This window comes from Elephas maximus, chromosome 1, assembly GCF_024166365.1.
Source record: "Elephas maximus indicus isolate mEleMax1 chromosome 1, mEleMax1 primary haplotype, whole genome shotgun sequence".
NCBI lineage: Eukaryota > Metazoa > Chordata > Mammalia > Proboscidea > Elephantidae > Elephas > Elephas maximus.
In genome coordinates this window covers 199,684,169-199,698,070 of record NC_064819.1, presented here as the reverse complement: position 1 = coordinate 199,698,070, position 13,902 = coordinate 199,684,169, and the positions used below count along the sequence as shown (strand labels likewise).

At 37.7% G+C, this 13,902-nt stretch overlaps 1 protein-coding gene across 13 annotated transcripts in view; it reads left to right on the top strand.

Moving 5' to 3' along the window:
* EPB41L2 (erythrocyte membrane protein band 4.1 like 2) overlaps positions 1-13,902 on the top strand; it is a 276,802-nt gene that overhangs the window by 173,552 nt on the left and 89,348 nt on the right. For all 13 annotated transcript variants that reach the window (XM_049900692.1, XM_049900708.1, XM_049900685.1 and 10 more), the window contains one exon: positions 5,405-5,509. In XM_049900692.1, the coding sequence (XP_049756649.1) occupies positions 5,405-5,509 (105 nt within the window). The remainder of the gene's footprint in view (positions 1-5,404; positions 5,510-13,902) is intronic.

Below are 13,902 nucleotides of genomic sequence, written 5' to 3'. Positions count from 1 at the left end.
TACCTCATTTCTGGAGGTATGGTCTGTGGTATGCTGTGGAATAAGTTACTCAGTATTGCACTAAATAAAGATGGGGAGAGTTCTTCAGCCAGATAATTTTGGGAAACATCAGGTTGAATGATGGAAAAAAAGTTTATTGACCACAGAATCTCATGGTACCTAATATGTAAATAGGAGTTTTGATGCATAGTAGTTGTATACAGTAAGCAGAATTTTACCTGCCATTCTGCACCCCTTTTGGGGGATGTGGGCGTATATGTAGAGCAGCTCATGGGACCAGTGGAACGCACTTTAGTGAACACAGGTCTGCCTCTTGACATCTTTGGCTTCTGCTTACTACCTCCTCACTGTCTCACCCTCTGGGTTTTCACGATTCTACTCTATAATTTTATGTGCGTGTGTGCGTGTATCCCTGTGCATGTGTAGACAGGTATGTATATGTATATCCATCTGTGTTTAAGCTCCCTGAGGGAAGATGTATTTGTATCTGTTAACCTTTATTTCCGGAGTAAGACGTTGTCACTGGGCAGAGTTCTTGTGTCAGGCTATCTTAAAGACCATCAGTCAGTTTCCTTTACACCAGGTACCTACTTATGACCAGAGTGGTGGATTTGTAAGGAATTTCTTTTTTTTTTTAACTTTCTGATTATTTCTGTCTGTACAATTGAATGTAAATTTCCTGAGTATATGTATGTCTTATTCATTATTGTTTACCCAGTATCTTAACAAAAGAACTGGCACGTATTGGATGCTGAATCACTATATGCTGACTATTTAAGCTTGGCAAGTGTATCCAGTCATCTGAAAGTGGGATAGGTAACTAGCAGTCATATTTCATGGCCCGTCCTTTATGGATGGGTTACTTTTTTTCATCTTACTGCATCCTCCAGTATCTTTTTAAATAGAAATCGGCTCAGTAAAGACTCAACAAGTATCTGAAATGAAAAGTCCTTTTGAATATGCTGTTTTCATTGCCTCAAAAAATGATTTCTTCCTTTAAGGTTCAGTTCATATGACATATTCTCAGTGAAGCTGTGATTTTTTTCTCAGACATAATTACTCATCCTACTCTTGCTGTTCCCATAGCACTTTTAACATATTTCCCTCAGCACATGTCTCACAGCATTGTTGAATTTTTGTTTTTCAAGTCAAACTTTGAGTTCATTGAAGGTGGAGACGGAATAAAAGCTTAAGTGATACGTGTGTGCGGTCAGGATCTCATCAAGCATTTAAAATATCTATTTCTTGGAAAGGGAAGGAGAGAATAGTAGGTAAAGAGTCAGAGCATCTAGAAGATATTTTGGTATTTGTTAGACATAGGCTAGTGAAAGGGCAAAGTTGGGACCAGTGAGGAACCCTGTTGGGCACTTTGACATATACTAGCTTGTTGGATTTTGAACCTCACAGTGAGTTATGAGGTAGCTATTATTCCCATTTTACAGATAAAGAGATATAAAGTGCTTTGCCTCCTGTCACACTTGTCTAGTAATAATAAAGTGCTTACAAAATGCTGAATGGTGAAGTGACTGGGTCTGATTCCAGCTCTGTGCTGTTACACCTGTGTACTACCTGGTGTACCAACACCAAATTGTGATGGTAAGCTGTGTGGATTTTTTTTTCTTCTTCTTCTTCTTCTTCATCTTTTGGAGAATTCTCTCCATGAGAACATGTTTCTATTTCTGAGACAGAAACCAGTGAGAATTATGATACGTTAATCATCCAGCTTTTCTTCTATGGCCGTCAAAGGCTTTTACATCTCTGTTCATTTGATGGCAACCGGTTTGGCTTTTATTTTTTAAAAGTAGGTGTGAAGTGGTAACTTATTGTAGTTTTTGATTTGTATTACATTGATGACTAATGATGTTGAACGTCTTTTCGTGTGCTTACTGGCCATTCGTATGTCTTCTGTGGAGAAATGTCTGTAGAGATCCTTTGCCCAATTTTTAATGGGTTATTTGTCTTTTTGTTCTTGAGTTACATTGTTGTCAGTTCTTCGTGTCTTTCTAAGTAAGAGGATGTTCTCCCTTTTACATTAGACTTAATTAATTGTGACTTAAATACCTTATTTTTATATCTTGGGTGATGTCCAAGCAGATAGATGTGGCAGGACCTATAATAGCTGTTTTCTTGGTTATCATGTATGGAAAGTTTCTAATTACGAGCTATGTGCTAAAGTTATAGCTATGGTCAGTCACTGTAAGCCTGGGTTGGTTAAATGTTACCTAATTTAGAGAAGTATTTGTTACATATTATAAATTTAATATAATGCTTTTTCAGTGGATTCAACAAGTATTTATTGAGTACCTATTATGTCAGGCAGTCTTCTAATCACTGGGGACTAAGGAGTGAAAAATGTAATTGGAAGTAATATCAGAGAAAGCAAATTCTATCTTATATTATTGATTATCTGAAAAATGTTCTTTGCCATTGTTTGTAACCAAACCTCCTCACATCTATCCCGGACTCCTGTAAAGAAGAGAAGCTGGGTTTTACTACATTCCTTAAGTCTGTCATGATTTGAGTCATCTCATAAAGTTACTTTAAAATACCTCCAAGCTGCAAGTTTTAATTATATAGATTAACTGCATAAAGATCAGATAATGAAATTCAGAGCTTTTAATTTCTAAGGCTTAAACCAAAACTTCAAGTAAGTGAAATTAGTTATTTTGCATGTTATAAAATTTCTAGATATAAGAATAAGAGCCAGTATTGATGAAGCGAAGCTTGTGCCACATGTTGTTCTAAGCTTTTGTTATATATTACAATTTGTCTAGCACTCCCAGCAACACCTATGGTAGATTTTACTGTTTTTCCCATTTCACAGATGTGCAAACTAAGATACAGAAGTTAAGTGATTTGCCCTAGATCATGTAGCTTTTAAGTCATGGAAATGAGTTTAGAACCTAGGTATTTGGAACCCAGGAATACCTCTACCTATTGTTGTTTTTTATGTTGAGTTGATTCTGACTCATGGTGCCCCATGTGTGGAGAGTAGAACTGTTCCATAGGGTTTTCAAGGCAGTGACTTTTTGTAAGCGTATAACCAGGCCTGTCTTCTGAGACGCCTCTGGGTGGGTTTGAACTATCAACCTTTTGGCTAGTAGTTGACCACTTAGGTGTTTGCGCTACCCAGGAACTCCTACTCTTACCTGCTACACTGTATTTGTAATTACCTTAAATATGTAGACATGTAAACACATGCCTATCCTGAGTGCTCTTAGTAATATGCTGGATACTAAATCACGACCTGGATCCATAGTGATGTGTCTCGCACATTATTATGTTGAAGTAACGTAGTCTGTGTGGCTTTCTCCCTCTTCCCTCTGCTATTTGACATAATTTTACTTTCTCAGAAATGTTACCATAAATGGTTTAATACTCCTTAAGCTTTTCAGCCATGAATTTCTTACCCCTGCTGTCACAAATGGGGAGGAACATAAGGCCAGGAGAGAAAAAAAAGTGTTTGAACTGAATTCTTGTGAAAACTATCTTTTGAAATCTCTTATCAGGGTTGTAATTATTTTATATCTTATTCCATTTTTAAAATACGTATGTGGGGGACATTAATTTTCACACACTGAGTGTGCTAACAAGTGTACATTTTGATAGTGTGAGGGCTTTCGTTTTGAAGATGAAAAAGTCTGATGGCTTGAGCTTTTTTTCCTTGCAACCCGGTGCTTGCTTATATAAATGCATCTGGGGAAGGAGGCGTGTGTCTGACCTGACCTCACAGTTGGGTGTTCCCATGGGTGTGCTTCTTAATTGGAAATGAGCCACCGCTTTGATTATGTTTTGCCATTGATTAGATGACAGGCTTTTCTTCTATAGCTGTCAAAAGCTTTTACATTTCTGTTAACAGCAGCTTAACATTAAAAAAAAAAAATTATTCCAGGGAAAAATGTGTTAAATGGCTTAAAGACAGTCAATTTATTGTCCCAGTCCATTACTCTGTACTTTTTTTTAAATGTGTCCAAAGGAATGGGCACCATATTATTCTTTAGAAGATTTTAAAGAGAAACATAATTAGCGTTAATAAAAATATGTCATCTATAAATATCATAGAACAAAATTAAACTTGCTGAGGGAATGAACTGTGTTAGCATATATTGAATGATAGGGCTAAGTAATTTTCCTGTACAGTATACCTTATGGATATGTCATGAGCCACCTTGTAGAATTAAGGGAGGCAGTTTGGATTTTTTTTTTTTTTAATTATTGTGCTTTAAGTCAAAGTTTACAGCTCAAGTTAGCTTCTCATAGAAAAACTTAGACATACATTGTTTATGTGACCTTAGTTGCTCTCCCTATAATGTGACAGCACACTCCTTTCCACCTCGGATTTCCCTTGTCCATTCAACCAACTCCTGTCCCTTTCTGCCTTCTCAGCTCGCCTCTGGACAGGAGCTCCCATTTAGTCTTATTTATCTACTTGAACTAAGAAGTACATGCTTCACAAGTATCATTTTATGTCTTTTAGTCCAGTCTAATCTTTGTCTGAAGATTTGGCTTCAGGAATGGTTTTAGTTCTGGGTTAATGCAGAGTTCGGGGGCCATGTTTTTTGGGGTTCATCCAGTCTCAGTCAGACCATTAAGTCTGGTCTTTTTACTAGAATTTGAGTTCTGCACCCCACTTTTCTCCTCCATCAGGGACTCACTGTTGTGTTTCTTGTCAGTGTGGTCATTGGTGGTAGCCAGGCGCCATCTAGTTCTTCTGGTCTCAGGCTGATGGAGTCTCTGGTTTATGTGGCCCTTTCTGTCTCTTGGGTGGATATTTTCCTTGTGTGTTTGGTGTTCTTTATTCTCCTTTGCTCCAAGGGGGTTGGGACCAATTGATGCATCCTAGATGGCTGCTCGCTAGCTTTTAAGATCCCAGGTGCCACTCACCAAAGTGGCATGCAGAAATTTCTTAATTAATTTTGTTATGCCAGTTGACCTAGATGTCTCCTGAAACCGTGGTCCTCAAACCCCCACCCTGGATACTCTATCCCTGGAAGTGTTTGGTTGTATTCAGGAAAGTTCTTAGCCTTTGGTTTAGTCCACTTGTGCTGACTTCCCCTGTATTGAGTTTACACATATTTTTGTAGTTTAAAACAAAATAAAACAATTCCTAAAATTTTGCTTATTTTAGCCCATTTTGTATTTACATAGAGTAGCAATAAAGTAGAGGTCATCTCTCTCAGCATAGCTTCATTGTAGAATTAATGCTTTGTGTGCATGTGTGTGTGTGGGCTATAGTTAAAAAAAAAAAAGAAATCCCTTTTGTATTGGTATAAAAGAAAGTTGGAAAACAAATGTGCTAGTTTATGATAAATCATGTATCTGATATGAAACTCTTTACTGTACTTCTAGAATCTTTAGTGCTTGGAAAGTAAAGATACTGTATTTTTTTTTTTTTTCTTTCCAGAAAGGTGCTAAGGGACAAGTGTTATTTGACAAAGTATGTGAACGTCTCAATCTCTTGGAGAAGGACTACTTTGGACTTTTATTTCAGGAAAATTCAGAGCAGAAAGTAAGTGAACTTACTTCAAGTTTATTTATATCTAATTACAAAAATATCATTTTTTTTCTTAACCAGATTATGTCAGCATAATATTTAGCTTTAAACTAATTTATTTATTGAGACACTTCAATATTCATTGCAAAAATTTGGAAAATACCAGAAACTTATGTGTAGAAAGAACCACTTTTAAATTTTCGACATTTTTTTTTTGAGTGTTTGTATTGTTTGTTTTTTACGTAATATATTATGAGCAGACAGTTAGAATGTGGTGTCTTATTCTTCATAGTATTTGAGAATGAAGGAACTAATTGAAACATTTTTGTGTTGAATTTGTATTTCTCTTGAATTCCTTCATGGAGTCAGTTTACTTAGTGAATTTGCCAAAAAACAAAAGTACCTTAAAAATACATATATTAAAGTAAAAGATTTTCAAGTGTGGGAAAATTATTGTTCTGGCATAGAGTAAAAATGGTGTTTTTGCATCCAAAAAGAAGAAAGCGCCAAAATCAAAACATTAACCATACTACTCAAAAGAGATAGAAAGAGAGCAGCAAAAGAAACCCTTAGGCACCAAAAGAAAGCAAATAATAAACATTAAAGCAGAATTAAATTAAATAGAGAATAGAAAAGCAATTGAAAGAGTTAACAAGACCAAAAGCTGGTTCTTTGAAACGATCAACAAAATCCATGAACCACTGGCCAAGTGGACAAAAGAAAAACAGGAGAGGTGTCAAATAACCCAAATAAGAAATGAGATGGGCGATATCACAACAGACCCAAAAGATATTAAAAGAATCATAACAGAATACTATGAAAAATTATAGTCTAACAAATTTGAAAACCTGGAGGAAATGGACAAATTTCTAGAAACACACTGCCTACCTAAATTAACACAGAGGTAGAACAAATAAATAAACCTATAACAAAAGAAGAGGTTGAAAAGGTGACTAAAAAACTCCCAACCAAAAAAAGCCATGGTCCTGATGGTTTCACTGGAGAATTCTGTCAAACTTTCAGAGAAGAGTTAACACCACTACTACTAAAGGTATTTCAGAGTATAAAAAAGGATAGAATACTCCCAAACTCATTATATGAAGCTGACATAACCCTGATACCAAAACCAGGTAAAGACACCACACAAAAAAGAAAATTACAGACCAGTTATATAAAACAAAAGACAAGAACCACATGCTTTTATCAGTTGATGCAGAAAAGGCATTTGACGAAGTCCAACACACATTCATAATAAAAACTCTCAGCAAAATAAGAACAGAAGGGAGATTCCCCAAGATAATAAAGGGCATTTATACAAAGCCAACAGCCAGCATCATCCTAAATGGAGGGAGTATGAAAGCATTCCACTTGAGAATGGGAACCAGACAAGGATGCCCTTTATTACCACTCTTATTCGACATTGTGCTTGAGGTCCTAACCAGACCAATTAGGCTAGAAAAAGAAATAAAGGCATCTAAATTCTTAAGGAAGAAGTAAAAGTATCTCTATTTGCAGGAGATTTGATCTTATACACAGAAAACCATAAAGAATCCACAAGATAACTACTGCAACTAGTAGAAGATGTCGGTGAAGTATCAGGGTACAAGATAAACATACAAAAATCAGTTGGATCCCTCTACACTAACAAAGAGAGCTTCGAGGAGGAAATCACCAAATCGATACCATTTACAATAGTCCCCAAGAAGATAAAATATTTAGGAATAAATCTAACCAGAGATGTAGAAGACCTATACAAAGAAAACTACAAAACACTACTGCAGGAAACTGAAAGAGACCTACATAAATGGAAAAACATACCTTGCTCATGAATAGGAAGACTAAACATTATGAAAATGTCAGCTCTACCCAAAGTGATCTACAGATACAATGCATTTTTGATCCAAATTCCAACAGCATTTTTTAATGAGATGGAGAAAAAAATCACCAACTTCATATGGAAAGGGAAGAGGCCCGGAATAAGGAAAGCACTACTAAAGAAGAAAAAGTGGGACACCTTACACTACCTGATTTTAGAACCTATTATACTGCCACAGTAGCAAAACAACCTGGAACTGGTACAACAATAGATGCATAGACCAGTGGAACAGAACTGAGAATCCAGACATAAATTCATCCACCTATGAGCAGCTGATGTTTGATAAAGTCCCGAAGTCTGTTTAATGGGGAAAAGACAGTCTCTTTAACAAATGGTGGTGGCATACCTGGATATCCATCTGCAGAAAAATGAAACAAGACCCATACTTCACACCATGCACAAAAACTAACTCCAAATGGATCAAAGACCTAAATAGAAAATCTTAAACGATAAAGATCATGGAAGAACAAATGGGGACAATGATAGGGGCCCTAATACATGGCATAAACAGAATATAGACCATAACTAATAATGTACAAACACCAGAAGAGAAACTATAGATAACTGGAAGCTCCTAAAAATCAAACACTTATGATCATCCAAAGACTTCACCAAAGGAGTAAAAAGACAACCTACAGACTGGGAAAAAATTTTTCCTATGAAAATCCTTTCAGGGACTAGTCTCTAAAATCTACAAGACACTGCAAAACCTCAACAACAAAAAGGCAAATAACCCAATTAAAAAATGGGCAAAGGCTATGAACAATCACTTCACCGAAGAAGACATTCACGTGGCTAACACATACATGAGGAAATGCTTACGATCATTAACCATTAGAGAAATGCAAATCAAAACTACAATGAGATACCATCTCACCCCAACAATACTAGCATTAATCCAAAATAACAAATGTTGGAGAGGTTATGGAGAGACTGGAATACTTATACACTGCTGGTCGGAATGTAAAATGTTACAAAACTTTGGAAATTGATTTCATGCTTCCTTCAAAAGCTAGTAACAGAAGTACCATATGATCCAGAAATCTCACTCCTTGGAATATATCCAAAAGAAATAAGAGCCTTCACACAAACAGATATACGCACACTCCTTTTCATCGCAGCACTGTTCACAATAGCAAAAAGATTGATACAACCTAGGTACCAGTGAATGGATGGATAGATAAACAAATTGTGGCATATTCACACAATGGAATACTACGCAACCATAAAGAACAACGGTGAACCCTCGAAACATCTCATAACATGGATGAATCTGGAAGGCACCATGCTGAATGAAATTAGTCAGTTGTAAAAGGACAAATATTGTATTAGACTCCTGTTTTAAGAACTCAAGGAAAGGTTTAAACACAGAAAAAAAAAATCTTTGATGATTATGGGTGTGGGGAGGAAGAGAGGGGTATTCATTAACTAGATAATAGAAAAGAATTATCTTAGATGAAGGGAAGGACACAATACAGGGGAAATCAGCACAACTGGACTAAACCAAAAGCTAAGAAGTTTCCTGAATCCAACCAAATACTTCCAGGGACAGAGTAGTAGGGGCCAGGGGTATGGGGACCATGGTTTCAGGGGAACAAAGTTTATTAAGAAAATGTTCTGCATTCCACTTTGGTGAGTGGCATCTGGGGTCTTAAAAGCTATGGAGCAGCCATCTAAAATGCATCAGTTGGTCCCAACCCTCCTGGAGCAAAGGCCAATGAAGAACACCAAAGACACAAGGAAAATATGAGCCCCAGAGACAGAAAGGGCCACTTAAACCAGAGACTCCATCAGCCTGAGACCAGAAGAACTAGATGGTGCCTGGCTACTACCAGGGACCACCCTGACAAGGAACATAACAGTGAGTCCCTGATGGAATAGGAGAAAAGTAGGATGCAGACCCAAATTCTAGTAAAAGACCAGACTTAATCTGACTGAGACTGGAAGGACCCTGGAAGACATGACCAAAAGAACGAACAAATCTGTCTTAGAAGAAGTACAACCGGAATGCTCCTTAAAAGCAAGGATGGTGAGACTGCACCGTATATACTTTGGGCATGTTGTCAGGAGGGATCAGTCTGTTCTTTTCGACGATGAATGCAACACCGTTCCTCCAGTACTAGTCCATTTCAGGTCACTAATGCCTAGGATATCGATGTTTACACGTTCCATTTCATTTTTGACGATTTCCGGTTTTTCTAGATTCATACTTTGTAGATTTCAGGTTCCAATTATTAATGGATGTTTGCAGCTGTTTCTTCTCATTTTGAGTCGTGCCACATCAGTAAACGAAGGTCCTGAAAGCTTTACTCCATCCACGTCATTAAGGTTGATTCTACTTTGAGGAGGCAGCTCTTCCCCAGTCATCTTTTGAGTGCCTTCCAACCCGGGGGGCTTCCAGACTAAGACAGACTAGGAAGAAGGACCTGGCAGTCTATTTCTGAAAAGCATTAGCCAGTGAAAACCTTATGAAGCTCACCTGAAACCTGTCCTCCCTGGGTGACCCTGCTGGAATCTGAATACCGGTGGCATAACTTCCAGCATCACGGCAACATGCAAGCCCTCGCAGTACAACAAACTGACAGACGTGAGCTTCCAGACTAAGACAGACTAGGAAGAAGGACCTGGCAGTCTATTTCTGAAAAGCATTAGCCAGTGAAAACCTTATGAATAGCGGCAGAACATATAACAATGTTTGTATAAATTTTTGAATGAAAACTAACTTGAACTGTAAACTTTCACTTAAAAAAATAAAAAAAAGGTCTTTTTGCAATCAAATCCTATTCTTGGCTTTTGATAATACGTATAGAGGGAGGCTATTAAATCAGCTTATATTGTGGCAATCAATTGTGTACTAGGAATCAAGCGTGCCTGAAAAACAGGGTAGGAGGTACATTGGAAGAAATGCAACAGGACCCATGTGTACACCCTTAGAGTTTCAGGAAGGAGTGATTGTTTTGCTGAATAGACTATGGTGACTATGTGGAGTGAAAGTGTTCCTTGTCCTGTTGCTGGACTATTAGAGCAGAAAAGGAGATAATGGGCCCTGGCCAAATGAGGTAGTAGATTTGGCCAGCCAGTGATCCCATGGAGGTCTGCCTGACCTCAGGAGTATGTTGAAGTTGTTATTGCTCCAGGAGCTTTACAGAACACTAAGCAGGAGCAGTGGTGGGTGTTCTGATGCTTAATGATAACAGAAAATTCTAGGGGATTCTCAGTTTCATAAGTAAATTTAAATGGAGAAATATTAATCAGCTCTGGCAAAACCAGAGTTAACCTGTAGGTTTCTTCACTGTTAAGAAGAGGGCTTTTCCTGTTTACTTCTACTTCACTCTCTGAATTTTATGATTTGTGTAGGGAGAGACATAGAGTATTAAAAAAAAGAAAAAGAATGCCAAATAAAGTTTGGTTTAGGATTGCATCGAAAAAGAAGCCTTTTTAGTTTGTTAGATTGTAGTGGTGGACAGACTTCCTATGACCATTTTATTGAGGATGCCTATAACACTTGATCACAGTAAAAGGACTCATTGTCCAGTATTTTAACATTTAAATCACAGTTAGTAGAGGAAAATAAACTGTGAATTTTGTTATTTGCATAGATCTCATCATTGTTTGTGTTTCTGTGTCCCAGTAATGAAATACAGGGTACTGATGGTGATAATTATGTATAAATTAGATTTTCTCAGCTAGCTTAGTTTTAAATCCTTGATATATAATTTGTAGTTTAGTTACCCATTTACACAAAAGACAGTTAAATTGCATGCTTGCCTGCTGAGTAGTATGGGAGTATTTTTATTAGAACCCTTTTTAGAATATTCTTCAGACGTAATAACATTAAATGTTTCACTAAATAAACTAGATATTTTTTTACACTGTAAACTATTAGAAAAGTCTTGATGGTGCTTCTAATCATGTGCTCTTCTATTGACCTTCAAAGCTACAAGAGAGAAAGTGATAGCGAATTTGGCTGTTACCAACTTATTTGAGATTACATATCAATATTACATACTGAGGTTCATAATGACATTTAATCTTCGTAAAATAGGGAATCAATCCAGAATGTTGTAAAATATGCAGAATAAATATTAGTAAAAATGCTACAATTAAGAAACCTAGTATTTCAGGAACACTCCTTTTTTATAAGAAAGAATGGTATTTAGATAGTACTCAAAACCAAACCCATTGCCATCTAGTCGATTCCGACTCAGAAGGACCCTAAAAGACAGAGTAAAACTGCCCCATAGGGTTTCCAGGGAGCAGCTGGTGGATTAAAATCACTGACCTGCAATGAGCAGCAGAGGTCTTAACCACTGAATTAATATTCTCTAATTTTTATTTTGATGACTCTAAATATATGTATAATCCAGGACTTAGAACCAGTTGGAAGTGATTCATTCATGGCTGATGAAATGAAACTGGAATGGACCCAAAATTTTACAATTTAGGTGAACTGGAACAGTAACCAGAATGGGAAAATACGGGTTGAAGTCCTGGGATGGGAGACTCAAAAGAGGCGTTTTTAGTAAGCCATTTCAGGAGCCTGATGTGTGAGTCTGGATTATTGGCAGGGCTGTGGAAGGTGAAACACCCCCCAAGCAGTGCGGTTGGCTGCCATCTTTGAGTGGGGCACCACTATTTCCGACTCTGCTGAAAATCCTATGGGCAAGAGATTTAGTTGCTATGCAAGGCGTACACCTTCTTCGTTTTCTGAGAGGGAAATTAGGTTTCTAGCAGGGCTTCAATTCACAGTTTTTCCTGTTCCAGTTATCATTTCAATTCACCCAAATTTTTAAAAATTTGGCTCTGTTCTGGTATTGCTTCCTTGGCCATGACTGAACTGGGAAAAACTGTTTAGAAGCCCTGGTCTAATCCATATCTTTCACCTGAATCACACACCTGTATACATAACTGCCTAGTGGACTCTATGCTCAGTTGTCTAAAAGCAAACTCATCATCGTTCCCTCAAACTTCCACTGTCCCCTAATGATTGGTTCTAGATTGCTACTGCTTCTTTACCTCCTTCCAGTGCTTATCAGTCAACCAACTTTCTTTTCTGTGTGCTTACCATGCCTCCCATGTTCTCCTTACCCACAGCTTGTCCTTTAGTTTAGGCCTTTGGTATGTCTTCTTTGATTCTTTTATTAGCCCAGGCCTTTGTGATCCATTTTCTACACTGCTGCTTGATTGAGGTCTTAATCTGATCTTGCCCCACTCCCTGGTTTAAAACCATTTAATAGATACAATCTGAACCTTAGTATGGTTTACAAGGGTCTTGGTCATGTGACCTTGGTATACCTCTTTAGCTTTATTTGTGACTAGACTTCACATGTACCCGTTGTAGTCAGGTCAATTCTGATTCATGGCAACCATCTAGGACACAGTAGAAATGCCCCATAGGGTTTGCAAAGAGCCGCTGGTGGATTTGAACTGCCAACCTTTTGGTTAGCAGCTGAGCTCTTAACCACTATTCCAGCAGGCTCCTTCCTTCACACATAGTCCATGTTTAATCCATATCAAACCTCTGTCGCACAATGAGCTGTGCTGGTCCACATTACATCTCCTTGTGTACACAGTGCTATTTCTTACACTTGGAATATCTTTCTCATTTCTTTTCTATATGAGTGCCCACCTTTCCTTAAGATACAACTTAAGTATCCTACTCTGTGTGGTTTTCCTTGACTGCCTCTCACCACCTCTTCTTCTGCCCCCAATCCAAGGGGAGTTCACAGCTCCCATCTGTCATGTAGACATTTAGTAAAACCTCATTCCTGTGTCAGCATTTCTCTCCATTACTTTTTGAACTCCTTGAAGGTAGAGGTCATGCCTTACTTATCTTTGTAGCCTCACAGTATCTAGACATTAACAAACATTATTAAATACTACCTATGTGCAAACTAAAGCTTACTAACTACTGAGGATCCGGCAGGAAACATAAGAGATAGACCCTTCCTTCACAGATGTTTCTGCTTTATGTTCTAGCTTAGGAGACAGAGTTTAAAAAAAAAAAAAAAGAATCACATTGTTATTAAATTTTGATTACTTCTGTACAGGAAAAATTCAAAGTACTAACAGGAAAACCTCTTCTTAGGAGGAAATGATGCTTAAGCAGAGACCTAAAATATGAGTAGGCTTTGGCGGGGTGGAGGGAGTGCCCCAGATAAGGAAGTACATACATGGAGCTCTGAGGCAGAAACAGCTGCCTGCTTGTAGATTAGAAAGAAGTTGGTCTGCTTGGTGGGGAGAGGGTGAGATTAAGTTTGTGGGGAATGGGGTTGTTGATAGGGGTCAGATCTTGTAGGGCCATCTAGATTATATGGTAAGGCCTGGGAGATTTCCTTTTTCCTAAGAAAAAAGGTGAAACATTGATGGGCTAAAGCAGGAATGTGACATGACCCATTTTGTTTAAAGCAGAAAGATGGCCTCAATTAAGGTTGTGGAAGTAGAGAAGTGAACGATTTAAGAGAGATTTAGGAAGGAGATAGAATCTATCTGATGATAGATTGGGTATGAGAATGACAGACACCATGATGAG